Source organism: Macaca mulatta, chromosome 19, assembly GCF_049350105.2.
Source record: "Macaca mulatta isolate MMU2019108-1 chromosome 19, T2T-MMU8v2.0, whole genome shotgun sequence".
In the NCBI taxonomy this organism is placed as follows: domain Eukaryota; kingdom Metazoa; phylum Chordata; class Mammalia; order Primates; family Cercopithecidae; genus Macaca; species Macaca mulatta.
The window spans coordinates 8,623,604-8,651,073 of record NC_133424.1 but is presented as its reverse complement, the minus strand read 5'-3'; the positions used below and the strand labels follow the sequence as shown (position 1 = coordinate 8,651,073).

The following is a 27,470-nucleotide window of genomic DNA, read 5'->3' as shown; positions in this document are numbered from 1 at the left end:
CATACTCTCTTCCTTGCCTTAACAGGGTTGACATTGCTCCTGAGGGGAAGAAAACTATTTCTTTGAGGGCCACAAAGAATCTCAGCTATCACCATGTCTTGGCGCTCTCCAAAGCTCAGCCCTTCCCAACAATATCTTTTTTTTTTTTTTTTTTTTTGAGACGGAGTCTCACACTGTCGCCCGGGCTGGAGTGTTGCATGATCTCTTCTCGCTGCAACCTCTGCCTCTTGGGTTCAAATGATTCTCCTGCCTCAGCTTCCTGAGTAGCTAGAATTATAGGCGCCCACGACCACACCTGTAATTTGTATTTTTAGTAGAGACGAGGTTTCACTATGTTGGCCAGGCTGGTCTCGAACTCCTGGCCTCAAGTGATCCGCCCACCTCGGCCTCCCAAAGTGCTGGGATTACAGGCATGAGTCACCGCCCCCGCCCCCTGCCCAACAAAATCTTATGCGTTGGTATCTAATTTTGGGGCCGATTGGGGGAAATGTCTATCAAGGTGAATAATACTGCTGTAATCCTTTGCAGTGAGTCACTAAGTCCAGCACCACTCAAAGGAGTATAAAAATATGTGAACATGGCCGGGTGCGGTGGCTCACGCCTGTAATCCCAGCACTTTGGGAGGCCGAGGCGGGTGGATCACGAGGTCAGGAGTTCAAGACCAGCCTGGCCAAGATGGTGAAACCCCATCTCTACTAAAAATACAAAAAAATTAGCCGGGCGTGGTGGCAGGCGCCTGTAATCCCAGCTACTCCAGAGGCTGAGGCAGAGAATTGCTTAAACCTGGAGGGGTGGAGGGTTGCAGTGAGCCGAGATTGTGCCACTGCACTCCAGCCTGGGTGATAGAGCGAGACTCCGTCTCGGAAAAAAAAAAAAAAGAAAAGTGTGAATACATGTTAAAACCACCATGCTAATTAGCAAGTATTTGAGGGGGAGGTGATACTTTAAGGTTAGGCTGATATCCTGTTTCTCTTTCCAGTCTCTTCCATTTATGAGAGCATTCGGCTTTGGATCTTGCATGCAGCAATTAACGGCGATTTCCTAGTTCCTTCATTCCTTCTACGTTTATTAGTTGGAATTATTATCCAAGGAAGACCCATACATTTTACAAATTGACTTCATTTGTTAGAGAAGTTTTAGGTTCGTGCAGATTGGGTGGAGGGTGCGGAGAGTTGCTAAATATTCCGTTGTCCTCTCCTGACCCGTCTCCCCATTTAGAGTAGGGAGTAGGTAGTTAGGCAGACATGAGCAGGACAGGAGAACACCCTGCTACAAGGTGATGATCAGGTGATTGTTAAACCGTTTCGCTAAAATAATAATTGGTTGCAGCTGGTCCTAGGGAAAGGCGGGCTCCCAATAGACAGAAAACACCTGGAGCTGGTGATTGGCAGCTTCCCCATAAGATCTCAGGAGTTGGGCAAGTCAGCTCAAGCATGCGCACCAAGAGGCAATTGGTAGAGGTTTTGTTTGTTTTTAGACAGAGTCTCGCTCTGTTTCCCAGGCTGGAGTGCAGTGGTGCAATCTCAGCTCACTGCAACCTCTGCCTCCTGGGTTCAAGCGATTCTCGCGCCTCAGCCTCCCATGTAGCCGGGACTACAGGTGCGTGTCACCTTGCCCTGCTAATTTTTGTATTTTTGGTAGAGACGGGGTTTCGCCATGCTGGCCAGGCTGGTCTCGAACTCCTGACCTCAGTGATCCACACACCTTGGCCTCCCAAAGTGCTGGGATTACAGGCGTGAGCCACCGCACCTGGTGAGTGTTTACCTGGTATATGACCTTCCTCTAGGACCACTTGATTGGTAGGGGAAAAACGCCTCAAATAAGTACGTGCACAACTTCAGTAAATACACGGCTCATGTGGACCCCCGCAAGTGCTGGCAGGCCACTGCAAATGCAGACAGCCCACCCCAGTGAAAGAATCAGGGGAGGCCAGATGTAGTGGCTCACGCCTGTAATCCCAGCACTTTGGGAGGCCGAGGTGGGTGGATCACCTGAGGTCAGGAGTTTGAGACCAGCCTGGCCAACACGATGAAACCCCGTCTCTACTAAAAATACAAAAAAATTAGCCAGGCGTGGTGGCAGGTGCCTGGAATCCCAGCTACTTGGGAGGCTGAGGCAGGAGAATCACTTGAACCCGGGAGGCAGAGGCTGCAGTGAGCCGAGACTGTGCCATTGCACTCCAGCCTGGGCGACAAGAACAAAACTCCACCTCAACAACAAAGAATCGGGGGAGAAGAGACATGAAACTCCAGAGCATGCCAACATATTAAACCCCAAGTCAAAGGTTGCACTGAGCACCTCAATCTCTCAAGTTGCCCTGGTGGCCCTCTTCCAAGCGTACTTTACTTCCTGTTGTTCCTGCTCTAAAACTTTTTGATACACTTTCACTCCTTCACTAAAACTTGCCTCAGTCTCGATTTCTGCCTTATTCCTCTTAGATGAATTCTTTCCTCTGATGAGGCAAGAGCCGAGATGCTGCAGATCCATAACCTCCAAGTTTCACCTCCCCCTCAAATACTTACTAATTAGCATGGTGGTTTTAACATATGTTCACACATTTTTATACTCCTGTGAGTGGAGCTGGACTGAGTGACTCACTGCAAAGGATTACAGCAGTATCATTCGCCTGACAGTTTGTTTCTTTCAGCACTCTGAATACATCATCCCATTCTCTCCCGGCCTTTAAGTTTTCCGAAAGTACTGATACTTTCCCTCCTGAGAGCTGGCTGTTAAAACACTTGCAGCACGCCACGGTGGTTTGCTTACATTTGACGTTTTCCCCAAAACATTCACATTCGCCTTGATGGACATTTCTGCCAATTGCCCCCCAAAATTAGATACTGACGCATAAGATTTTCTGAGCTTTGGAGAGCACCAACATGAGGTAATAGCTGAGCAACTTGCTTGTATCACTATTAACATCCTTTATGCAACATCCTTCACCAGAGTGGGTGGTGCACTGTTACAATGGATGAGCCTGTACTGACAAATCATTGTGACCCAGAGTCTGCGGTTTACATCAGAGTTTACTCTTGGCGTTGTACATTCTATGCTTTGAACAAATGTGTAACGATGTTGCAGTATCATACAGGGTAGTTCCCCTGCCTGCCCTAAAAATCCTCTGTGCTCCACCTACTCACAAACAGATTTTCAAAATTCTATTGAAGGATTGCCAAACAGATTTTAAAACAAATTTGATAAGTGGATTATCAGGAATATGATATAGAGGTTGCAACTAGGGAGAGTAACTTCTTCAGATCAGAGAATGGGGAGGAAGCCAGCTTTCTTTCTTTTCTCTTTTTTTTTTTGAGACCAAGTTTCCCTCTTGTCGCCCAGGCTAGAGTGCAATGGTGTGATCTCAGCTCACTGCAACCTCCTCCTCCCGGGCTCAAGCGATTCTCCTGCCTCAGCCGCCTCAGTAGCTGGGATTACAGGCACGTGATACCATGCCCAGCAAATTTTTGTATTTTTAGTAGAGACGGGATTTCACCACGTTGGCCAGGCTGGGCTCCAACTCCTGACCTCAGGTGATTTACCCGCCTCGGTCTCCCTAAGTGCTGGGATTACAGGCGTGAGCCACTGCGCCCAGCTGGGAGCCAGCTTTCATTATCACTGTAGAGACTGATGGGTTTTGGTTCTAGGTGCACACATGACTTATTCAAAAAGTAAAGTAAAACCTTTAAAGCAAGAGTCATGTAAAAATCATCTAAAAAAAGAAATTGCACAAGAATAGCTGAGAACATTTTGATGGAGAAGAACCATGACTGACAGGTATCAAAACATACTATAAGTTTGGCTTGAGTTTCGCCAGGGACAAATCCTGTGACGAGAATTTTGATACAAGTTGTTTATCTGGGAGGGACTTCCAAGAAGTACCAGAAGACAAGGAGGAAAGTGAAGAGGGGCAGGTAGGAAAAGGAAGGAAGCCAATTTACAGGCATGGACGAGCTTATGACCCATGTAGGCAACTGGGACTCAGTTTCTCTGGGAGCCTCTGGGAGATGATGTAGAATGGGGGTCCCTGTCCCCTGGGCCACAAACCAGTACTGCTCCATGGCATCTTAGGAACCAGGCTGCACAGCACGAGGTGAATGGAGGGCGAGCGAGTGAAGCTTCATCTGTATTTACAGCCGCTCTCCATTGCTTGCATTACTGCCTGAGCGCTGCCTCCTGTTGGATCAGCAGTGGCATTAGATTCTCATAGGAGTGGGAACCCTATTGTGCACTGTGCATATGAGGGATCTAGGTTGCACACTGCTTATGAAAATCTAATGCCTGATGATCTGTCACTGTCTCTCATCACCCCCAGATGGGACCGTCTATTTGCAAGAAAACAAGATCCGGGCTCCCACCGATTCTACATGATGGTGATCTGTATATTATTTCATTATATATTACAATGCAATAATAATAGAAATAAAGTGTACAATAGGCTGGGCGTGGTGGCTCATGCCTGTAATCCCAGCACTTTGGGAGGCTGAGGTGGGCAGATCACGAGGTCAGGAGATCAAGACCATCCTGGCTAACAAGGTGAAACCCCGTCTCTACTAAAAAATACAAAAAAATTAGCTGAGCATGGCAGTGGGTGCCTGTAGTCCCAGCTACTTGGGAGGCTGAGGCGGGAGAATGGCATAAACTCAGGAGGCGGAGCTTGCAGTGAGCTGAGATCGCACCACTGCACCCCAGCCTGGACAGAGCGAGACTGTCGCAAAAAAAAAAAAAAAAAAAAAAGGATATTTCCTTTTACTCTTAGTTGACTAAGACTTTTAAAAATGTAAATCACGAGTCACTGTTGAGGTTTATTGAACACTTTAATTTGATCTATTGCGATACTTATGTAGGTTTTTTACTTTAAATTATTTGGTTTATTATTATTATTATTATTATTTGAGATGGAGTCTCACTCTGTAGCCCAAATTGGAGTGCAATGGCACAACCTTGGCTCACCACAACCTCTGCCTCCTAGGTTCAAGCGATTCTACTGCCTCAGCCTCCCAAGTGGCTGGGATTACAGGTATTAGCCACCATGCCCGGCTAATTCTGTATTTTTAGTAGAGATGGGGTTTCTCCATGTTGGTCAGGCTGGTCTCGAACTCCTGACCTCAGGTGCCCGCCTTGGCCTCCCAAAGTGCTGGGATTACAGGTGTGAGCCACCGTTTTCTTGTTTGTTTGTTTGTTTGTTTTTGAGATAGAATCTCACTCTGTCGCCCAGGCTGGAGTGCAGTGTTGCAGTCTCAGCTCACTGCAACCTCAGCCTCCCAGGTTCAAGCAATTCTTCCGCCTCAGCCCCCCGAGTACCTGGGACTACAGACACGTGCCACATCTGGCTAATTTTTTGTATTTTTAATAGAGATGGAGTTTCACCATGTAGCCAGGAGGGTCTCGAACTCCTGACCTTGTGATCCGCCCACCTCAGCCTCCCAAAGTGCTAGGATTACAGGCATGAGCCACCGCACCTGGCCTTAGACAGAGATTTTTTATGTAATGGTACTGCTCCCTGTGAAGCAGGGCTAACTCATAGGCAGTGCACCCAGAGTCAACAACATACAAGCTCTTGGCAACTGTAGTTATACTCATGTCAACTCACTTTCAGTTATATGTCAGTTAAGGGGTGGGTCAATGCAAATTGAGGGGCAGTTTCTTTAGAAGTTTCTAGGAAAAGGGTGGCAACATCCAGGTTGTTTCCGTGGAAAGAGGTGGTAACTTCTGGGTCGTTGCCATGGCATTGGTAAATAGTCAGGGCACTGGTGGCAGCATCTTATACCCACGAGCAATGAGGCAGCCAGGGATTGCTTTTGTTGCCATCTGCTGGTTCCTGCTGGTTTCTTCACATCCTCTCATCTGGACCAGATCCTGTGTGGGTCTGCAGGGTTGTGGCCAAAAAACAAGTTCTACCAGTTTCCTACCTCATTACCATGTGAAATGTTACCATTAGGAGAAACTGGGTTCACACTGGGGATCCCGAGGTTAGAAATTTACATATGGGAAATCTCTTTCCTACATTTGCAACTTCGCTATAAACCCAAAATTATTCTAAAATTAAAACATTTTAAGAATACAAAGTAAAGATCAGGTCAAAACCACTATTTGATTATGATACATATAGGTATTTTCCATCTTTACATTGAGGTTAAAACATATGTGGTAGATGCACATCTCTATGATCAAAATATAGAACATTTCCAGCATACAGAAACTCCATTGTCAATCTCCACTGGTTCCTTCCTGATAATTCCCATTCTGAGTCTCCTTCAAAGGTTAGTTCTGCCTGTTCTCGAAATTCACATAAAATCAAATCTTTCAGTGTGTACTCACTCTGTCTTGGTCCTTTTCCTGTTTTGTGAGATTTATCTATGTTATTAAATGTATCAGTACTTAGCTTTTTCATTGCTGTATAGTATTCCAATCTCTAAATATGCCATTATATTTTTTATCATTCACCTGCTGGTGGGCAGAGGGTTTATTCCAATTTCAGATCTTTCTAAATAAAGCTGCTATGGATCTTTTCTTTCCTCTTTGATACTGTTTCACTCTTTGGTTACAGCATGCACTGTGGAGTGAGACTGTCTGGGTTCAAGTCTCAACCCCACCATTTACCAGCTATGTGACCTTGGGCCGGTCAGCTAACCTTGCAGTGCCTCCTCAGTTTCCCCATGTGTATAATGGAGGTCATATGATCTACTGAAGGGTAGGAACATTAAATGAATGAGTTTATAAAGCTGTTGGAAAAGTACCTGACTATCCTAGGCATTAAATAAACAAGCAATTATGATTCTGCCCCAACTCCCAAAGTCAGCAAGAATTCCCAAAAATGAGGACAGCAGCAGCTCAAGGCAGGAAAGCCAGGAGGTCACAAGGGACAGTGCTTCCAGGAACTGGGGGTGCTACCTGCCCACCCTTGCTCTAGGTGGAGGGGGTGTAACACAGTAGCTTTCTCTTATAATTTATCAGATTTCATTAAAAGCATCTCACTGCTCAGCCATCCATGAGTGGACCAGTCCTTCTCCCTGTCAACCCCAAACCATCACCCACCCCCTCCCTGAAATTCTTGAAAGATCCGGCCCATCTCATGCTCTGATCCCTTCCACTAGCCTTTTGGGTGACAGATACCTACCCAACTTCCTGTTTCTCTTCCTGTGGGAGTCTAGATTTAGGAAGTAAAGATCACAGGATGGGAAACAAAAGCTCCAGCCCCCAGGAGTTCTGGACACTGCGGGAGAGTGGGGTGACATGAGTGACTCCAAGGAACCAAGACTGCAGCAGCTGGGCCTCCTGGGTGAGGCTGGGTTGGGACGCTGGGATTCTGGGAAGGGAGAAGGGATGGCCAGCCCTGGCCTCAGCCTGCCCAGGCTCTGAGTTCACGTCTATCCATTCAGAGGAGGAACAGCTGGGAGGCGTTGGATTCCGACAGACTCGAGGCTACAAGAGCTTAGCAGGTAGAGAGGAGTTAGCAGCTTGGGAGGAGAGAAGAGAGACTCCTGGACTCCTGGGTCCTGAGGAGCTGGACGCTGGGGCCTGGACTCTTGGGTCCTGGGGATGTGGGGCTGGGGGCCCGGACTCCTGGGAACTGGGGAGGTTGAGTTTGGGGCCTGAATTCCTGGTTCCTGGGAAGGTGGAGGCTGGGGCCAAGACTCCTGGGTTCTGGGGAGATAGAAGTTGAAGCCTGGGTTCCTGGGTCCTGGGGAGGTAGGGTCACGGGCCTAGACTCCTGGGTTCTGGAGAGGTGGGGGCCTGGGCCTGGACTCCTGGATCATGGGGAGGTGGGGACTTGGGCCTGGGTTCCTGGGACCTGGGGATGTATGGGCTGGGACCCAGATTCTTGGGTCTTGGGGAGGCGGGAGCAGGTACCTGGGTTACTGGGACCTGGGGAGGGGAAGGCTGGGTCCTGGGTTCCTGGGTCCTGGGGAGGTGGGGGCTAAGAGCCTGGGTTCCAGGGACCTGGGGATATAGAGGCTGGGGCCTGGATTCCTGGGTCCTGGGGAGGTAGAACCAGGTACCTGGTTCCTGGGACCTGGGGAGGGGTAGGCTGGGAATGGGGTTTCTGGGTCCTGGGGAGGTGCGAGCTAGGGCCTGGATTCCCAGGTGTTGGAGTGGAGGGGGCTGGGGCTGGGGTTCCTGAGTCCTGGGGTGCTGAGAGATTCAGGCCAGGTTCCCCCTGGGCCAGGCTCAGGTGGGGACACTGGCAGGCTGACGCATGGATCCTCTCTCAGGGTGTCTTGGCCATGGCCCCCTGGTCCTGCAACTCCTCTCCTTCACGCTCTTGGCTGGGCTCCTTGTCCAAGGTCAGACGCAGGTTCTGAGGGTCTGGGGTCCCCAGGCCTAGCTTTTGGCTGTGGACACAGCCTGGGGCAGCCAGGTCTGGGAGGGAGGTGGGGTTGAGAGTCAAGGTGTTGTCCCTGGGGGTTTGTAGGGGCCTCTCCCACAGCTCCTCCCCACTCTAGGGCAGGAGAGGAGAGGGAGGAGGAGGAGGAGGAGGGGAAAAACCTGGCTCTCCTTGGCCTTCTGTGCTGCCTTGTCCGGGTGTCAGTTTTCCTCATCTTCAAAGGCGATTAACGGAGACCTTGGCTCTCACAAATGATGTCCCCGTGGGGCTCAGTTCAGGGCTTGGCACACAGTAGGTGTTTAATAATTGCAGTTCCTTTTCTTTCTTGACCCAGTGTCCAAAGTCCCTAGCTCCCTAAGTCAGGGACAATCCAAACAAGATGCGATCTACCAGAATCTGACCCAGCTTAAAGTTGCAGTCAGTGAGCTCTCAGAGAAATCCAAGCAGCAGGAGATCTACCAGGAGCTGACCCGGCTGAAGGCTGCAGTGGGTGAGCTTCCAGAGAAATCCAAGCAGCAGGAGATCTACGAGGAGCTGACCCGGCTCAAGGCTGCAGTGGGTGAGCTTCCAGAGAAATCCAAGCTGCAGGAGATCTACCAGGAGCTGACCCGGCTGAAGGCTGCAGTGGGTGAGCTTCCAGAGAAATCTAAGCAGCAGGAGATCTACCAGGAGCTATCCCGGCTGAAGGCTGCAGTGGGTGATCTCCCAGAGAAATCCAAGCAGCAGGAGATCTACCAGAAGCTGACCCAGCTGAAGGCTGCAGTCGATGGGTTGCCAGACAGGTCCAAGCAACAGGAGATCTACCAGGAGCTGATCCAGCTGAAGGCTTCAGTGGGTGAGTTCCTGGAACCAGGGCTCCTTGGCCCTGAGATGGTCATTGTGTGGTGTGAGTTTGCTTGTCACTGACCCTGCCTGAGCCACAGTTTCTTCATCTGTGAAATGAGAACACAGGGTAACTGTGATAATGGCACTCGGTGTTTACAGTGGGCCAGGTACACAGTAGGCACTGAATTAAGCCAGTCTCCTGCCTTCTGTTCTAAGTTCTAAAGCCCCGACTTCTCCTAGTCTGGAGGAGATGGGGCCAGGACTCCTAGGTTCTCATGGGAATTGGGGAGGGTCTCGGGAAGTGGGGAGGGGAATGGTCCACCCAGCGTGGACAGTGAAGGAAGGGCTCCGACTCTCAAGACCTTGAAGGCTGGACAGATACAGGAATATGGACAACCTCATCTGAGCCCAGCCCTGACTGGCCTCCCCCAACAGAACGCCTGTGCCGCCCCTGTCCCTGGGAGTGGACATTCTTCCAAGGAAACTGTTATTTCATGTCTAACTCCCAGCGGAACTGGCACAACTCCATCACCGCCTGCCAGGAGGTGGGGGCCCAGCTCGTCGTAATCAAAAGTGCTGAGGAGCAGGTACACCTGGTGGGGGTCCCCATCCTGGCCTGGGGCATGGCTTCTGGCCAACAGGGGAGGAGATGCTGAAAGATGATTTTGCAGAAGAGGGGTTTTGTTCCACTTGGAAAGATGGGAAGAGAAGGATATGAATGAGGGAGTCCCAAGTACCCTTAGAGCAGATACAAACCAAGTCTGAACATGTGTGAAAGCTCTGGGGAAAATGTAAACTATAAGTAACCCCCAGTGGCATGCCACAAGTGGTTAACAACCAGCTCTCTGGGGGAGGAAGTCCTGATGCGTTCTGTTTGCCAATTTCCCTGGTGTAAATATTCCCATGGCGGCTGATTTCAAGCTGTCGATGTGATGTCACTCAGTGCAGAGCTGAAAGGAGATGTGCATGACCAGCAATTAGGAAATGGATGTGGCTCCAATACATTAAGCCCAGTTATGAGTAAATGTGTGCAGACATGCACAGAATGTATAAAATGGATAAACACGCAGTGTTAGCAAGAGTGTGTGAGGAGAGTGTGAGGAGAGGCCAGCTGTGCATGGATGTGTGCACATCAGGGCACATGTGCTGTGGGATACACATGTAAGAGGGACTCAGACACGAGGGGACTTAGGACCCAGTGTACCGGAAGGCTGAAGGTTAGCCTACAAGCAGAACTTCTTGCCAAGAGATGGGGAGACAGAGCCTGGAAAATGGGAAGCAGAGCTCCCTCCTGACTCCTCCTCTACCCTCCAGAACTTCCTACAGCTGCAGTCTTCCAGAAGTAACCGCTTCACCTGGATGGGACTTTCAGACCTAAATCACGAAGGCACATGGCAATGGGTGGATGGCTCACCTCTGTTGCCCAGGTAGACCTCAGAAGGGGCATTCCATCCGCTAGGGCTGCGGCTCTGCAACTCTGACTTGAACTTCCCCTGGGGATCCCTCCCCAACTCCCTGACACTCTAGACCCAAGAATCTGGGGGTTTTACTGACTTGAGGAAGGTGGTCTTCTTACCCACCTCCAGACAGCATGGCAGGTGCCTAGAATTCCACCAGCAGAGCTGCAGGAGGAGCTTACCCCGTGGGTGGGTGTGTTAAAATATAGTGTATTAATAGGAAATCTGAGGTCTAGTAAGGCCACCAGCTCAGGAGACACCTACCATTGTGAGTAGCTTCTCATATACATAGATCCCTAGAGAGAGGACACATCACAGCTGGGGGCCACCTGGGGAAGCACCAGGGTCTGCTATGAGGCAGAGTGGTGGGGAGAGGTGACTGTGGGCCAGAGCGTTTATTATGGTTTGTATGGAAAGGAAAGGTCAAGGCCAGGTGAACAGGCTTAGGATTGGGAAGTATGAAGCATTTGTGGGCTCTGGGGCACAGGGGCTGCCCCTAGCTGTCTACCATCTGGCCTTGGGTTGATTAGCACAGGATAGCGGCTTGGAGTACAAGAGCCCAGTAAGGCAGGTGGCTGGGGGTGTGGACTCCAGATTGGTTGGTTTGTATTTGAAAATCACACCCTCAATAGGTGGAGTCCACCCAAGGACAGGTTTTGAGAAGAGAGGCAGGAACCCAAGGCACCGTGAGTCAGGCATATTATCAGGTATGCAGAGGGATTCATGTCCAGCACAAACACGCAGGGCAGATGTTAAAGCACCAAGACAACAGAAGGTAGAAACACAGCTCATGTAGCCGGGGCGGGGGGAGTGGGGGACAGAGGCTCACATTCTGCATGCGCTTTGCAGCTTCAAGCAGTATTGGAACAAAGGAGAGCCCAACAATATTGGGGAGGAAGACTGTGCGGAATTTAGTGGCAATGGCTGGAACGATGACAAATGCAATCTTGCCAAATTCTGGATCTGCAAAAAGTCAGCGGCCTCCTGCTCCGGGGATGAAGAACGGTTGCTCTCCCCAGCCCCTACCACTCCAAACCCCCCTCCTGAGTAGCAGAACTTCACCCACTTTTAAGCTACAATTCCTTCTCTCCATCCTGCGACCTTCACAAAATCTCTGGGACTGTTCTCTGTCAGATTCTTTCTCCTTTAGAAGGCTGGGTCCACATTCTGTCCTTCTTGTCATGCCTCCAAGTTCCCCTGGTATAGAGCTTGTTTTTCTGGCCCATCTTTGGAGCTTTATGAGTGAGCTGGTGTGGGATGCTTTTGGGGGGGTGGACTTGTGTTCCAAGAATCCACTCTCTCTTCCTTTCCGAGATCAGAATATTTGGGTTGCCATGTGTAGCTTCTATGTCCCCTGCAGCGTTATCTCATATATGCAAACCTACAATCTGTTCAACTTCCACCTACCACCTCCTGCACCCCTTTGACTGGGGACTTACTGGTTGCAAGAGCTCATTTTGCAGGCTGGAAGTACCAGGGAATTAATTCCCCCAGTCTACCAATGGCACCCAGAGAGGCATGGAGGCTCCACACAACCGCTTCCACCTCCCACATCTTCCTTTGTCTTATACATGACTTCCAGTTGGCTGTTTCGAAGTTGTATTCTTTATGTTATTATTATTATTATTATTTTTCGAGATAGAGTTTCGCTCTTGTTGCTCAGGCTGGAGTGCCATGGCGCGATCTTGGCTCACCGAAACCTCCGCCTCCCGGGTTCAAGTGATTCTCCTGCCTCAGCCTCCTGAGTAGCTGGGATTACAGTCATGTGCCACCAGGCCCGGCTAATTTTTTGTATTTTTAGTAGAGATGACGTTTCTCCATGTTGGTCAGGCTGGTCTCCAACTCCCGACCTCAGGAGATCTGCCCGCCTCGGCCTCCCAAAGTGCTGGGATTACAGGTGTGCACTACCGCGCCTGGCCTATTATTTTTTGTAAGAATAAAACAGGTTTATTTGGATTTGGGAATCTGAATAGTTCTGTCTCTGCTACCTGATCTCCTCCTGCCATGAATTCAGGACCTAGAGAACTTTGGCTCCAGCTGTGAGGGCTCCTGCAGTTCTGGCTCTGGCTGCACCGGCCCCTGCTGCGGTCACTATTTCTTCCTCTACTTGGTGAACTGTGCCTCTCCTGGGTGCGGTGTGCACGCCCAGCTAATTTTTGTATTTTTGGTAGAGACGGGTTTTCAACATGTTGGCCAGGATGGTCTCTATCTCTTGACCTCGTGATCCACCCGCCTCAGTCTCCCAAAGTGTTGGGATTACAGAGGCCGTGCCCGGCCTCTCCCCACGTTCTTGAACTCGGGCAGCACATTCTCCTAGAAATCTAGGAACTGTTGGTAGGTTTCTTCCTTGCTGTACTCCAGGCTTGCGTCGGGGTCATAGTCATCCCTCATGCATTGCTCCATTCCAAACGCTGCAAACATGTTCTTAATAAGAAGGGTAGGACTGGATGTTGGGAAATTATGTTTACGTGAACATCTATCTCCAAATCTGCAAGCTCCTGTTTTACTGTAGAAGAAACAATTAGCTGGATCCTTCTCCATGACTCTGAAATCCAAGGCGGGGTTCCGGGTTTTGCCCTGTGGCGCCATTTTCCAACTCATTTTCAGCCTGATCCAGCATCTTCTGGACAGCTTCCTGTTTTTCTTTCTTCTCCTCTCGTTTCTGTTCCTCCTCTTCTCTCTCTTTCCTCTGCTGTTCTTCCCATTGTTCCTTTAACTTTCGCTCTTGTTCTTGCCGTTTTCGAGCCGCCTCTTCCTTTTCCTTCTTTATTCTGAATTCTTCCTGTGCCTTCTGCTCGGCAATCACTCCTCATGTAATCTTTGCCTCTCTCTTCCCCATAGCTTTTCTAGTTGTTGTTTTTCAATAGAAGTGTCCTCCTCCTTCTGTGAGAGTCCTGAGTCCCTCAGTGGAGCAAGTTCCTGCCGGCGTTTCTTTCGTTTCTCCTTCTTCAGGGCAGCCCTGTACTTTCTGTGGCTTGGTTTCTCTGGAAATGTCATCTTCTCGGGCGCAGCCATCTTGCCGGCACTGCCCCGCCCCTCTAGTTGTATCCTTTATAATAAACTGGTAAACATTGTAACCGCAGATCCAGCCCAATCTGGTTCAACTTTGTGTAATAAAATGGCGAGTTGTTTTTCAGTTGCCTTGGACCCCCAGGTTGCAAGTTACGTACCCTGGGCATGCCCAGATGAACCAAGTGTGCAGATCCAGGCGGAACCTAAGTGCTCAGATGGAGGAACAGGGACTGAGTTAAGAAGTGGACACCACGTGGCATGATCTGTGATCCAATCAGATTGAGCCCTGGCATCACTCCAGGGCATGATCCAATCAGATCAAGCCTCCTGAATCCCCTCATTACAAGATCCAATCACATCATGCCTCACTACCCTCTGTGTATAAAATCTGCCCCAGCCCCCAGCTTGGAGAGACAGATTTGGGCCAGACTCATGTCCGCTTGCTTGGCTGCCTTGGAATAAATTTTTATCTCTACAAAATCCCAGTGCTTCAGTATTTGATTTTCCACTGTGAGCCAGGGAACTGACCCAATTTAGTTCAGCAACAGCATAAGCAAAATGTTTTCCTAAGTTCTCTAAATAATTCTAGGAAATTACTGAACTTAAGATAGGCTTATCGGAAGCCCCAGTTTTTTGCCAGCCTGGCATAAGTGTGGGTAGACAGTGCAAAGGCACTGTCTTTGCACCTGGCATCTGAAGCGGGGTCAGTCTTTTGGGATCTAGTCCTTTAACTTGTGGAATGTGGTACTAATTCCAGGAAGCTAGTGTTAGAATTAGAGAATTTTTTTCATCACTTCCCTTCTACTGATGTTGATCCCAAAGACGCTCCTTCATAAACAGCTTGTAAGTTAAATTCCATCTTGCTTAGAGTTGACCTTCAACAGGCAGAGGAACTGTGAGGCTTGTTCTGTGTCGTCTCCCAGAGGCTCCCAGGGGAATTGGGCCCAGTTGCCCTTTTCAGCTCATTGGTGCCTTTGTATTGGGTTCTTTCCTTTCCCTACCTGCTTCTCTTTATTCTCCCCGTTCCCTGCTGGTGCTTCTTGGAATCTCCTCCCAGATAAGCTACTTATATCCAAATCCTTGTCTCAAGCTCTGCACTGGGGGAAACCCAAGCCAAGCTTATAATATATTTTGATAACTACCAGGCATGGCTCTTTTTGTGTGTGAGACAAGGTCTTGCTCTGTCACCCAGGCTGAAGTGCTGAGGTGCAATCATGACCTACTGCAGCCTTGACCTCATGGGCTCCAGTGATCCTCCCACTTCAGCCTCCTGAGTAGCTGGGACCACACTTGTACATCACCACATCTAGCTACTTTAAAAAAACTTTTTGTAGAGATGGGGTCTCACTGTGTTGCCCATGCTGTTCTTGAGCTCTCAGGCTCAACTCATCCTCCTGCCTCAGCCTCCCAAAGTGCTGAGTTTACAGGCATGAGCCACTAGGGCCTGCCTGGTCGTGGCTCTTCTCTATCAAAATGTTCTCAGGTATTCTTGTGCAATTTTTGGATGATTTTTGAAACTACTCTGGCTTTAAAGGTTTTCATTTACTTGTGGAATAAGTCACGTGTGCACACAGAACCAAAACGTATCAATCTCTACAGTGAAAACTAAAGCTCATTCCGTCCCCATCTTCCCATCTCAAGAGGTTACTGTCCCCACTTGTAGCTTTGCTATTTATTCCCAAGTAAAGAATATAACCTCTTTATTATATTCCAAATAATGAGCTTGTCAGGTTTGTTTTAAAACCTGTTTGGAAATCCTTCAATAGAATTTTGAAAATCTATCTGTCGAGTAGGTGGAGCCCAAAGGTTTTTTATTTATTTTTTTTATTTTTTGAGACAGAGTCTCACTCTGTTGCCCAGGCTGGAGGGCAGTGGTGCAATCTCAGCTCCCTGCAGCCTCTGCCTCCCGGGTTCAAGCAGTTCTCCTGCCTCAGCCTCTTGAGTAGCTGGGATTACAGGCACCCACCACCACGCTCGGCAATTTTTTTGTCTTTTTTGTAGAGACGGGGTTTCACCACGTTTGCCAGGCTGGCCTCGAACTCCTGACTTCAGGTGATCCACCCGCCTTGGCCTCCCAAAGTGCTGGGATTACAGGCGTGAGCCACCGTACCCAGCCTATGAAATTTTATTTTCTTTTACAAAGTAGATTCACCTTGTTGTGCAACCATCACCACCATTCATCTCACAAACTTTTTCATCTTCCCAAGTGAAACTCTGTTCCCAGGAAACACTGACTCCCTGTTCCCCATTCCCCAGCCCCTGGCACCCACCATTCTACTTTCTGTCTCTATAAATCTGACGACTCTAGGGAACGCTTATGAATGGATTCATACAGCCTTTGTCTTATTATGACTGGCTTATTTCACTTAGCATGTTGTCCTCAAGGTTCATCATGTTGTAGCATGTGTCAGAATGTCCTTTCTTTTTTTTTTTTCTTTTTTTTTTTTTTTTTTTTTGAGACAAAGTCTCACACTGTCGCTCAGGCTGGAGTGCAGTGGTGTGATCTCGGCTCACTGCAGCGTCTGCCTCCCGGGTTCAAGCGACTCTCCTGCCTCAGCCTCCCAAGTAGCTGGGACTACAGGCATGCACCACCACGCCTGACTAATTTTTGTGGTTTTTTTTTTAGTAGAGATGGGGTTTCACCATATGGACCAGGCTGGTCTTGAACTCTTGACCTCGTGATCTGCCTGCCTTGGCCTCCCAAAGTGCTGGGATTACAGACATGAGCCATTGCATCTGGCCAGTGTCCTTCCTTTTTAAAGGATATATATCCTTTAAAGGATATATATATATCATATATATCAGATATATATGTCATATATATATGTCATATATCTGATATATATATATATATATATGCTGGTGACCACACAGGTTGTTCCAATTTGGAAAGAACCAAATTTAGGAATTTGGAAACAATTCAAAGCCATTATGAATATTTTATTTCCTCCTTGATGCCATTTGACTGTCTTTTGGTGAACTGTCTTTGACTGTCATTGAGGCAGACTGTCTGGCTTCAAATCCCAGATGTCCCATTTACTAGCTGTGTGACCTTGGGCCAGTTACATAACCTCACTGTGCTTTAGTATCCCCCATCTGCAAAACGGAAATCATATGATCTACCATAGGGTAGGAAGATTCAAGTGAATGAGTTTATAAACTTACTAGAAAAGTGCTTGACTATCATAGGCATTAAATAAACAAGGAATTCTGATTCAGCCTCAACTCCCAAAGTCAGCAAAAATTCTCATAAATGAGGACATCAGCAGATCACAGCAACAAAGCCTGTGGTCAGGGAGGATGATGGTTCCAGGAACTAGGGGTACTGCCTGCCCATCCCTGCCCTAGGTGGAGGGGTATAACGAAGTCACTTTTCATTAGAACTTACTGGATTTCATTAAAAGCAACACGCAGCTCAACTATGGAAGGAGTGGACGAATCCTTCTCCCTGTCAACCTCAGACCATTCCCCACCAGCTCCTTGAAATTCCTGCAAGGTCAGGGCCATCTCATGCTCTGACCCCTCCCACCGGCCTTTTGGGTATTATATCCCTACCCAGTTTCCTGTTTTTCTTCCTCAGTAAGAAGAGATTTAGGGAGTGAGAATCGTGGGGTGGGAAATAAGCACTGTGGTCCCCAGAAGTTCTGGAAATTGAGGGACGGTGGGGGAAACATGAGTGACTCCAAGGAACCAAGGGCGCAGCCGCTGGGCCTCCTGGGTGAGGCTGAGCTGGGGCTTTGGGATCCTGGGGTGCTCTAGGATCCTGGGGATGCTTTGGGATCCTGGGGTGGGAAGGGGATGGCTAGCCCTGGCCTCAGCCTGCCCAGGCACTGAGTTCGTATTTATCCATTTAGAAGAGGAAGAGCTGATAACTAGCAGTATGAATTTTTTCCCAAGAGACTTTGGATTCCGACAGACTCGAGGCTACAAGAGCTTAGCAGGTAGAGAAGGGTTAGTTGGAAGGGAGGAGAGAACAGAACCTCCCAGACTCCTGGGTCCTGGTGAGCAGGTGGCTGGAGCCTGGACTCCTGGAACCTGGGGAGGTGGAGGCTGGGTCCTGGGTTCCTGGGTCCCGGGGAGCTGGTGGCTGAGGCCTGGACTCTTAGGACATGAGGAGGTAGACGCTGGGTCTTGGGGAGGTGGGGGCTGAGACCTGGATTCCTGGGACCTGGGGTGGTGGGGGCTGGGAGCCTGGACTCCTGGGTCCTATGGAGGCAGGGGCTGGGGCCTGGACTACTGAGACTTGAGGAGGTGGAGGCTGGGGCCTGGGTTTTGGGGTCCTGGGGAGGTGGAGGTTATGGGCCTGGGTCTTGGGGAGGTGGGGCCTGGGGACTTGGACTCCTGAGTCCTAGGGAAGTAGAGGCTGGGGTCTGGACTCCTGGGATGTGAGGAGGTAGGGGCTGGGGTCTGGGTTCCTGGGTCCTGGGGAGGTAAGGGCTGGGGGCTTCACTCCTGGAACCTGGGAGGTGAGAGCTTGGTTCCTGGACTCCTGGGTCCTAGGGAGGTGGAGGCTGGGGTCTGGACTCCTGGGTCCTAGGGAGGTGGAGGCTGGGGTCTGGACTCCTGGGTCCTAGGGAGGTAGAGGCTGGGGTCTGGACTCCTGGGTCCTAGGGAGGTAGAGGCTGGGGTCTGGACTCCTGGGTCCTAGGGAGGTAGAGGCTGGGGTCTGGACTCCTGGGTCCTAGGGAGGTAGAGGCTGGGGTCTGGACTCCTGGGTCCTAGGGAGGTGGAGGCTGGGGTCTGGACTCCTGGGTCCTAGGGAGGTGGAGGCTGGGGTCTGGACTCCTGGGTCCTAGGGAGGTGGACGCTGGGGTCTGGACTCCTGGGTCCTAGGAAGGTGGAGGCTGGAGTCTGGACTCCTGGATCCTGGAGAGGTGGGAGCAGGGTCCTGGACTCCTGCATCCTAAGGAGGTAGGGGCTGGGACCTGGACTACTGATACCTTAGGAGGTGGAGGCTGGGGCCTGGGTTCCTGGGGGCTGGGGAGGTGGGGGCTGGGGCCTTCGCTCCTGGGACCTGGGAAGTAAGGGCTGGGTTCCTGCACTCCTGGGTGCTGGGTAGGTGGAGGCTGGGGACTTGACTCCTGCCACGTGGAGAGTTGGGGCTGGGGCTTTCACTCCTGCCATTTGGGGAGGTGGGGCTGTGGCCAGGCTTTCCCTGGGCCAGGCTGAGGCTTGGGCACTGGCATGCTGGAACCAAGCAATCTTTTCTCCTGCAGGGTGTCTGGGCCACGCACCCCTGGTGCTGCCGCTCCTCTTCTTCACACTCTTCACTGGGCTGCTGGTGGCCATCCTTGTCCAAGGTCAGCAGCGGGCTCTGAGAGTCCTGGCCTCCCAGGCCTGGTTCTTCTGCTGTAGACGCAGCTGGGGGTGGCCAGTTCCAAGATGAACGAAGAGCTAAAAGCTGGCCTTCTGTCCCTTTGGGTTTCCAGAGGCTTTTCCCCATGACCACTCTCATCTCCAGGGCAGGGGAGGGGAGGAGGACAGGCTCTTCTGCCCCTTCCCTGCTGCCTTCTCTGGGTGTCAGTTTTCCTTATCCAAAAAAGGATTTAAACAAGATTTTTGTGCTCAGAAATGACGTCCTTAGGGGGACAATGTAGGGCGTGGCACACAGCAGGTGTTTAATCATTGCAATTTCTTTCCTTGTCCCAGTCTCCAAGAACCCCAGCTCCCAGAGGCTGGATCAGTCCAAGCAGGACGAGATCTCCCAGGACCTGTCCCAGCTGAAGGCTGCTGTGGGTGAGTGGCCAGATGCCAGGGGTCGTTGGGCCTGGGAGGGTTTCCACAGTGTGTGACTTTGCTTGAGTCACTAACCCTCTCTGAGCCTCAGTTTCTTCCTCTGTGAAATAAGAACACAGATTAACAGCGATGCTTGCACTTGGTGTTCAGTGGGCCAGGTACACGGTAGGCACTCAATCAAGCTAGTCTCTTGCCTTCTGTTCTGTGCTCTAAAGCTCCGACTTCTCCTAGTCTGGAGGAGATGGGGCCAGGACTCCCAGGTTCTCATGGGGATGGGGGAGGGTCTCGGGAAGTGGGGAGGGGAATGGTCCACCCAGCGTGGACAGTGAAGGAAGGGCTCCGACTCTCAAGACCTTGAAGGCTGGGCAGATACAGGAGTATGGACAACCTCATCTGAGCCCAGCCCTGACCGGCCTCCCCCAACAGAACGCCTGTGCCGCCCCTGTCCCTGGGAGTGGACATTCTTCCAAGGAAACTGTTACTTCATATCGAACTCCCAGCGGAACTGGCATGACTCCATCACCGCCTGCCAGGAGGTGGGGGCCCAGCTCGTCGTAATCAAAAGTGCTGAGGAGCAGGTATACCTGGTGGGGGTCCCCGTCCTGGCCTGGGGCATGGCTTCTGGCCAACCAGGGAGGAGGTGCTCAGAGAGGATTTTGCAGAAGAGAGGCTTTGCTCCACTTAAAAAGATGGGAGGAGAAGGATATGAATGAGGGAGTCCCAGGTACCCTTAGAGCAGATACAAACCAAATCTGAACATGTGTGAAAGCTCTGGGGAAAATACAAACTATAGTAACCACCAGTGGCATGCCACAAGTGGTTAACAACCGGCTCTCTGGGGGAAGAAGTCCTGATGTGTCATGTCTGCCAATTTCCCTGGTGTAAATATTCCCATGGTGGCTGATTTCTTTCTTTTTTTTTTTTTTTTTTGAGACGGAGTCTCGCTCTGTCGCCCAGGCTGGAGTGCAGTGGTGCGATCTCGGCTCACTGCAAGCTCCGCCTCCCGGGTTCACACCATTCTCCTGGCTCAGCCTCCAAGTAGCTGGGACTACAGGTGCCCGCCACCACGCCCGGCTAATTTTTTGTATATTTAGTAGAGACGGGGTTTCACTGTGTTAGCCAGGATGGTCTCGATCTCCTGACCTCGTGATCCGCCCGCCTCGGCCTCTCAAAGTGCTGGGATTACAGGCGTGAGCCACCGCGCCCGGCCAGGTGGCTGATTTCAAGCTGTCAATGTGATGTCACTCAGTGCAGAGCTGAAAGGAGATGCACATGACCAGCAATTAGGAAATGGTTGGATCTGACTCTAATACATTAAGCCCAGTTACGAGTAAATGTGTGCAGACATGCACAGAATGTATAAAATGGATAAACACGCAGTGTTAGCAAGAGTGTGTGAGGAGAGGCCAGCTGTGCATGGATGTGTGTACGTCAGGACACATGTGCTGTGGGATACACATGTGAGAGAGACTCAGACACGAGGGGGCTCAGGACCCAGTGTACCAGAAGGCTGAAGGTTAGCCTACAAGGAGAACTTCCTGCCAAGAGATGGGGAGACAGAACCTGGAAAAAGGGAAGCAGAGCTCCCTCCTGACTCCTCCTCTACCCTCCAGAACTTCCTACAGCTGCAGTCTTCCAGAAGTAACCGCTTCGCCTGGATGGGACTTTCAGATCTAAATCAGGAAGACACGTGGCAATGGGTGGACGACTCACCTCTGTCAACCAGGTAGATCTCAGAAGGGGCACCCTATCTACTGGGGCTGGAATCGTCAAGCTCTGACTTGAACTTTCCCTGGGGATCCTCCCCAACTCCCTGACACCCTAGATCCAAGAATCTGGGGGTTTTTACTGAGTTAAGTGGTCTTCATACTCACCTGCAGACAGCATGGCAGGTGCCTAGAATTCCACCAGCAGAGCTGCAGGAGGAGCTTACCCCATGGGTGGGTGTGTTAAAATATAGTGTAGTAATAGGAAGTCTGAGGTCTAGTAAGGCCACCAGCTCAGGAGACACCTGCCATTGTGAGTAGCTTGTCATATTGACGGATCCCTAGAGAGAGGACACATCACAGCTCATGAAGCACCAGGTGGGTCATGAGACAGAGAGGGGGCAACTGTCAGCCAGAGCCTTTATTATAGATTCTGTGGGAAGGAACAGACAGGGCCAGGCAAGAAGGCTTAGGATTGTCAGGTAGGAATCCTATATCGCAGGCTCTGGGGGGTAGGTTCTGTCCCTAGCTGTCTGACACTTGGCTCGGATGGGTCACCTGAGGCCAGGAGTTCGAAACCAGCCTGGCCAACATGGTGAAACCCCATTTCTACTAAAAATACAAAAAGTAGCCGGGTGTGGTGGCATGCGCCTATGGTCCCAGCTACTTGGGAGGCTGAGGCAAGAGAATCACTTGAACATAGGAGGCGGAGGTTGCAATGAACTGAGATCATGCCACTGCACTACTCCAGCCTGGGTGACAGAGTGAGACTCTGTCTCAAAAAAAAAAAAAAAAAAAAAAGAAGAGAGTGGGTATGAATGCAAGAGCCCAGAAAGGCAGGTGGTTGGGGGTGTGGACTCCAGACTGGTTGGTTTGTATTTGAAAATCACACCCTCAATAGGTGAAGTTCTTTCAAGGATGAGGTGCAGCAAGAGAGGCAGGAACTCAAGGCAGTGTCACTCAAACACCATGGGGTGTGCAGAGCAATGTGTGTCCAGCATACACACGCAGGGAAGATATTAAAGCATCAAGAGGCCAGGCATGGTGGCTTACACCTGTAATCCCAGCACTTTGGGAGGCCAAGGCAGGTGGATCACCTGAGGTCAGGAGTTTGAGACCAGCCTGGCCAACATGGTGAAACCCCGTCTCTACCAAAAGTACAAAAATGGCTGGGCGCGGTGGCTCATGCCTGTAATCTCAGCACTTTGGGAGGCCGAGACAGGCAGATCACGAGGTCAGGGGATCAAGACCATCCTGGCTAACACGTTGAAACCCTGTCTCTACTGAAAATACAAAAAAAATTAGCCGGGTAGTCCCAGCTACTTGGGAGGCTGAGGCAGGAGAATGGTGTGAACCCAGGTGGTGGAGCTTGCAGTGAGCCGAGATCGTGCCACTGCACTCCAGCCTGGGCGACTGAGTGAGACTCCGTGTCAAAAACAAAACAAACAACAAAAAAACCCCAAAAGTACAAAAATTAGCCAGGCCTGGTGGTACACGCTTGTAATCCCAGCTACTCAGGAGGCTGAGGCAGGAGAATCGCTTGAACCCGGGAGGCGGAGGTTGCAGTGACACGAGATTGCACCACTGCACTCTAGCCTGGGAGACAGAGCGAGACTCTGTCTCAAAAGAAAAAGCATCAAGATTTCGAAAGGTAGAAACATAGCTCAGGTAGCAGGTGGGGGCAGAGGCTCACATTCTGTATGGGTTTTACAGCTTCAAGCAATATTGGAACAGAGGAGAGCCCAACAATATCGGGGAGGAAGACTGTGTGGAATTTAATGGCAATGGCTGGAATGACGACAAATGCAGTGCTGCCAAATTCTGGATCTGCAAAAAGTCTGCAGCCTCCTGCTCCAGAGATGAAGGGCAGCTTCTCTCCTCAGCCTCTGCATCCCCGATTGCCCATGCGGCATAGTGGCACTTCGCCACTTTTAAGCCAGGGTTCCTTCTCTCCATCCTTGGACCTTCACAAAATCTCTGGGACTGTTCTCTATCAGATTCTTTATTTTTGTTTTGTTTTGTGAGACAGGGTCTCTGTCACCCAGGCTGGAATGCAGTGGCATGATCACAGCTCACTGCAGCCAACCCACCTCAGCCTCCTGAGTAGTTGGGACCACAGGCACGTGTCAAGCCCTGCTAATTTTCACACTTTTTGTAGAAACAAGGTTTTGCCATGTTGCCCAGGCTGGTTTTGAACTCCTGAGCTCAGGCGATCTGATGGCCTTGGCCTCCCAAAGTGCTGGGATTACAGGCGTGAGCCGCTCTGCCTGGCCTCTGTCAAATTCTTCATCCCCATGGGCCTGGATCCAGTCTGTCCTTCTTCGGATGCCTCCAAGGTCCCCTGGTATAGAGCTTGTGTTTCTGGTTCATCTTGGGAGCTTTGTAAGTGACCTGGTGTGGAATGCCTTTGGAGGGTGAGCTTCGTGTGTTCCATTAACCTACTCTCTCTTTCTTTTGGAGATTAGAGTTTTTGGATTGCCATGTGTAGCTGCTATGTCCCCTGAGGCTTTATCTCATCTGTGCAAACTACCATCTGCTCAATTTCTGTCTACCAGCCCCTGCACCCCTTTGACTGGGGACTTACTGGTTGCCAGAGTTCATCTTGCAGGCTGGAAGCACCAGGGAATTCATTCCCCCAGTCAACCAATGGCACCCAGAGAAGGCATGGAGGCTCGATGCAACCCCTTCCACCCCGAAATCCTCCTTTCTTTTACGCATCTCTTCCATTTTGCTGTTTCTGAGTTGTATCTTTTATCAGAAACTGGTAAACATTGCAGCCACAGAAGTAGCCCAATCTGGTTCAACTTTGTGTAGTAAAATGGCAAGTTATTTTTCAGTTACCTGGACCCCCAGGTTGCAAGGTACATACCTTGATCATGCCCAGATGAACCAAGCAAGTAGCCACAGGCAGAACCTAAGTGTTCAGTCCAACAAATGGGGACTGAATTAAGAAGCGGACACTACATGGCATGATCTATGATCCAATCAGATTGCACTCTGACATCATCCCATGGTATGATACAATCAGATCAAGCCTCCCACATCACCTCGTTACATGATCCAATTAGGTTACACCTCACTACCCTCTGTATATAAAATCTGCAGCAGCCCCCAGCTCAGAGAGACAGATTTGAGCCAGACTCCTCTCTCCTTACTTGGCTGCCTTGAAGTAAACTTTTATCTCTACAAAATCTGTGTTTAGTTGTTTGGTTTTCCATTGCATGTGGTAAACAGACCCGATTCAGTTCGGTAAGAACATAAGCAAAATGTTTTCCTGAATTCTGTGTCATTCTAGCAAATTACTGGATCTGAAAGGAGTTGTGAAGACCCCCAATTTTTGTTGGGCAGGCGGAAGTGTGGGTGGCCTGGGCATCCCCTTTGCACGTGGGATCTGAAATAGGGTTATTCTTGTGGGACCTGGCTTTTTAACTTGTGGAATGTGGTGCTAACTCCAGATGGCTAGTGTTAGAATTAGAGAATATTTTAGTGTAAAAAAGACGCTACAAATGCCACCTCCCTTCTACTATTGTTGACCCCAAGGACATTCCTTCATAAACAGCTTGCAGGCTAAATTCCATCTCATTTAGAGTCAACCTTCAACAGACAGGGGAACTGTAAAACTTGTCTGTACCATCTCCCTGGAGCGCAGAGGCTCCCAGAGGAGCTGAGTCCAGTCACCCACGTGGGTCAGAAGCTCACTGATGCCTCTGAATCGGCTTTTTTCCTTTCCCTACTTGATTGTCTTCACTTTCCCCGTCCTCTGTTGGTGCTTCTTGGAATCCCCTCCCAGATCACCTACTTGTATCCAAACCCTTGTCTCAAGCTCTGTATCTAAGGAAACCCAAGCCAGCTTATAATATTTTGATAACAACTAGGCACGGCACTTTGTGTGTGTGTGTGACGCTCTCACTTTTTCACCCAGGCTGGAGTGCAGTAGTGTGATCACAGTGGCTCACTGCAGCCTCGATTTCCTGAGCTCCAGCGATCCTCCCACCTCAGCCTCCTGTGTAGCTGGGACTAGAGGCATGCACCACCACACAATTTTTTATTTTATTTTATTTTAGAGACAAGGTCTCAGTATGTCGCCCAGGCTGGTCTCGAACGCCTGGGCTCAAGAGATCCTCCTGCCTCAGCCTCCCAAAAAGCTGAGATTATAGGGAGAAGCCACCAAGCCCTGCCCTGTTACGGTTCTTCTTTATTCAAAATGTTCTCAGCCACTCTTGTGAAATATTTTAGATGATATTTAAATTACTCTACCTTTAAACCTTTTGTTTTGCTTTTTGAATGTCACCTGTACACATGGAACTGAAACATCAAGCTCCACAGCGAAAACAAAAGCTGGCTCCCTCCTCATTCTCTGACCTCAAGAGGTTCTTCTCCCTAGTTGCAACCTCTCTATCATATTCCAGATAATCCACGCGTCAGGTTTGGTTTGTTTTTTTTTTTTTAATCCAAAATGTGTTTATTGAGATGATTTCCCACTCATCTTGATTCAGAGTGCCTTTAGTGCTGCTTCCTCTTAAAGGAACATCCTTCTGTAAGCCTTGCTTTTCCTCCTGTAGGCTGGCAGAGGACAGTGGAGCAGCCAACACACAAAACTACCTTTTGTGCATGGCTAAAGACCATGGTGATTTTATAGCATCCTGGGCATTTCACATCCATGAAGTAGGAATTGGGGCTCTGCACCAGGCGTTTCTTCTTGTGTTTCCTCTTCTCCTCTTCTGGGGAGGGATGAAGGAGATCCTTTGCGAGAGGCATGTTCTCGTGTGGGTAGGTCGTCACCGCCTGAAAAGCCGGGTTTGTTTTTAAATCTGTTTGGCAATCCTTCAATGGAATTTTGAAAAATATATTTGTGAGCAGACAGAGCCTGAGGATTTTTAGGAACCTACTCCGTATGTCTGATACCGTAATGGTGAATACATGTCATTATACATTTGTCCAAAACCGTAGAACATAGGACACCAAGAGTGAACCCTCATCTAAACTAGAGACCATAGGTAGTAATGACAGGTCAATGTCAGTCCATCAGTTGTAATAAACACACCACTTGTTTGGGCGTGGTGGCTCACACCTGTAATCCCAGCACTTTGGGAGGCCTAAGCAGGTGGATCACTTGAGGTCAGGAGTTCGAGACCAGCCTGGCCGACATGGTGAAACCCTGTCTCTACTAAAAATACAAAATTTAGCCAGGCATGGTGGTGGGCATTTGTAATTCTGTCGCCTAGGTTGGAGTGCAACAGTGAGATCTCGGCTCACTGCAACCTCCGCCTCCCGGATTCAAGCAATTTTCCTCCCTCAGCCTCCCTAGTAGCTGGGATTACAGGCGCCTGCTACCATACCCAGCTAATTTTTGTATTTTTAGTAAAGACAGGGTTTCACCATGTTGGCCAGGCTGGTCTCGAACTCCTGACCTCAAGTAATCCACCCACCTCGGCCTCCCAAAGTGCTGGGATCACAGGTGTGAGCTGCTGTGTCCAGCTTTGTGTCTTTAGTTATTCAGATCTTAGCTACATGTAAGGGCTTAATCTATACTCTTCCTATAATTATTCTTTAATGTTCAAGAATTTTTCTTGTAGTAGCTCACGTCTATAATCCCAATGCTGTGGGAGGCAGAAGGATCGCTTGAGCTCAGGAGTTCGAGACCAGCCTGGGCAACATAGCAAGACCAAGGTTTCTGAAATAAATAAGTAAATCAAACCTTCCTTGTATTGTGAAGAGGGTTTTCTTTCCTTCTATATTTGCAAATACTCACTGCTGCAACCTAAGAAAGCTGCTCCTTTTAAAGAATCACCTTGCTGAGATCTTTAATTAGTTCAGAAGTCCCTCGAACTGCCTAGATATAAGATCACGGCTTCCAAATATTGTCAGCTTTGACTCATCCTTTCCAGTGTTTACAAGTCTTAATTCTTTATATATATATATATTTTTTTTTTTGAGACGGAGTCTTGCTTTGTTGCCCATGCTGGAGTTCTGTGGCCGGATCTCAGCTCACTGCAAGCTCCGCCTCCAGGGTTTACGCCATTCTCCTGCCTCAGCCTCCCAAGTAGCTGGGACTACAGGCGCCCGCCATCTCACCCGGCTAGTTTTTTTCTTGTATTTTTTAGTAGAGACAGGGTTTCACTGTGTTAGCCAGGATGGTCTCGATCTCCTGACCTCGTGATCCGCCCGTCTCGGCCTCCCAAAGTGCTGGGATTACAGGCTTGCGCCACTGCGCCCGGCCATAATTCTTTATGTTTTCTCATTGCATTGACAAAATAGCAAGAGGGACCTCTTTATCGTGTTCTTGATTTTACTAAATATGCTTCTCACAATATGCTGCCCAGACTGGTCTCGAACTCCTGGCCTCAAAGAGATTCTCCCACCTCTGCTTCCCAATGTGCTGGAATTATAGGCATGAGCTGCCTCACACAG

The 27,470-nt window shown here is 49.8% G+C and overlaps 2 protein-coding genes and 2 pseudogenes across 6 annotated transcripts; 2 read left to right on the top strand and 2 right to left on the bottom strand.

The window, feature by feature from the left end:
* The first annotated feature begins 7,230 nt into the window (after positions 1 to 7,230).
* On the top strand, positions 7,231 to 11,656 carry CD209 (CD209 molecule). 2 transcript variants are annotated; one of them, NM_001032870.1, is given in 7 exon segments: positions 7,231 to 7,276; positions 7,377 to 7,436; positions 8,211 to 8,282; positions 8,658 to 9,158; positions 9,584 to 9,735; positions 10,463 to 10,575; positions 11,455 to 11,656. In NM_001032870.1, coding segments are annotated over 7 exon segments (1,146 nt in total).
* Positions 11,657 to 12,861: 1,205 nt separating this feature from the next.
* LOC705083 (U2 small nuclear ribonucleoprotein auxiliary factor 35 kDa subunit-related protein 2 pseudogene) lies at positions 12,862 to 13,620 on the bottom strand (annotated as a pseudogene).
* Positions 13,621 to 17,181: 3,561 nt separating this feature from the next.
* Positions 17,182 to 24,250, top strand: CD209L2 (C-type lectin CD209L2). Of its 3 annotated transcripts, none has more exons than XM_077975819.1 (7): positions 17,187 to 17,335; positions 17,475 to 17,558; positions 18,834 to 18,917; positions 19,267 to 19,353; positions 19,780 to 19,931; positions 20,967 to 21,079; positions 22,773 to 24,250. In XM_077975819.1, exons 1-7 carry the CDS (start codon positions 17,290 to 17,292, stop codon positions 22,972 to 22,974), a joined length of 768 nt encoding a protein of 255 aa, XP_077831945.1. In that variant the 5' UTR covers positions 17,187 to 17,289; the 3' UTR covers positions 22,975 to 24,250.
* Positions 24,251 to 25,490: 1,240 nt separating this feature from the next.
* LOC100427254 (small ribosomal subunit protein eS27 pseudogene) lies at positions 25,491 to 25,852 on the bottom strand (annotated as a pseudogene). The gene has a single exon (XR_013409692.1). The product of XR_013409692.1 is annotated as a small ribosomal subunit protein eS27 pseudogene (transcript).
* Between the last annotated feature and the right edge of the window lie 1,618 nt (positions 25,853 to 27,470).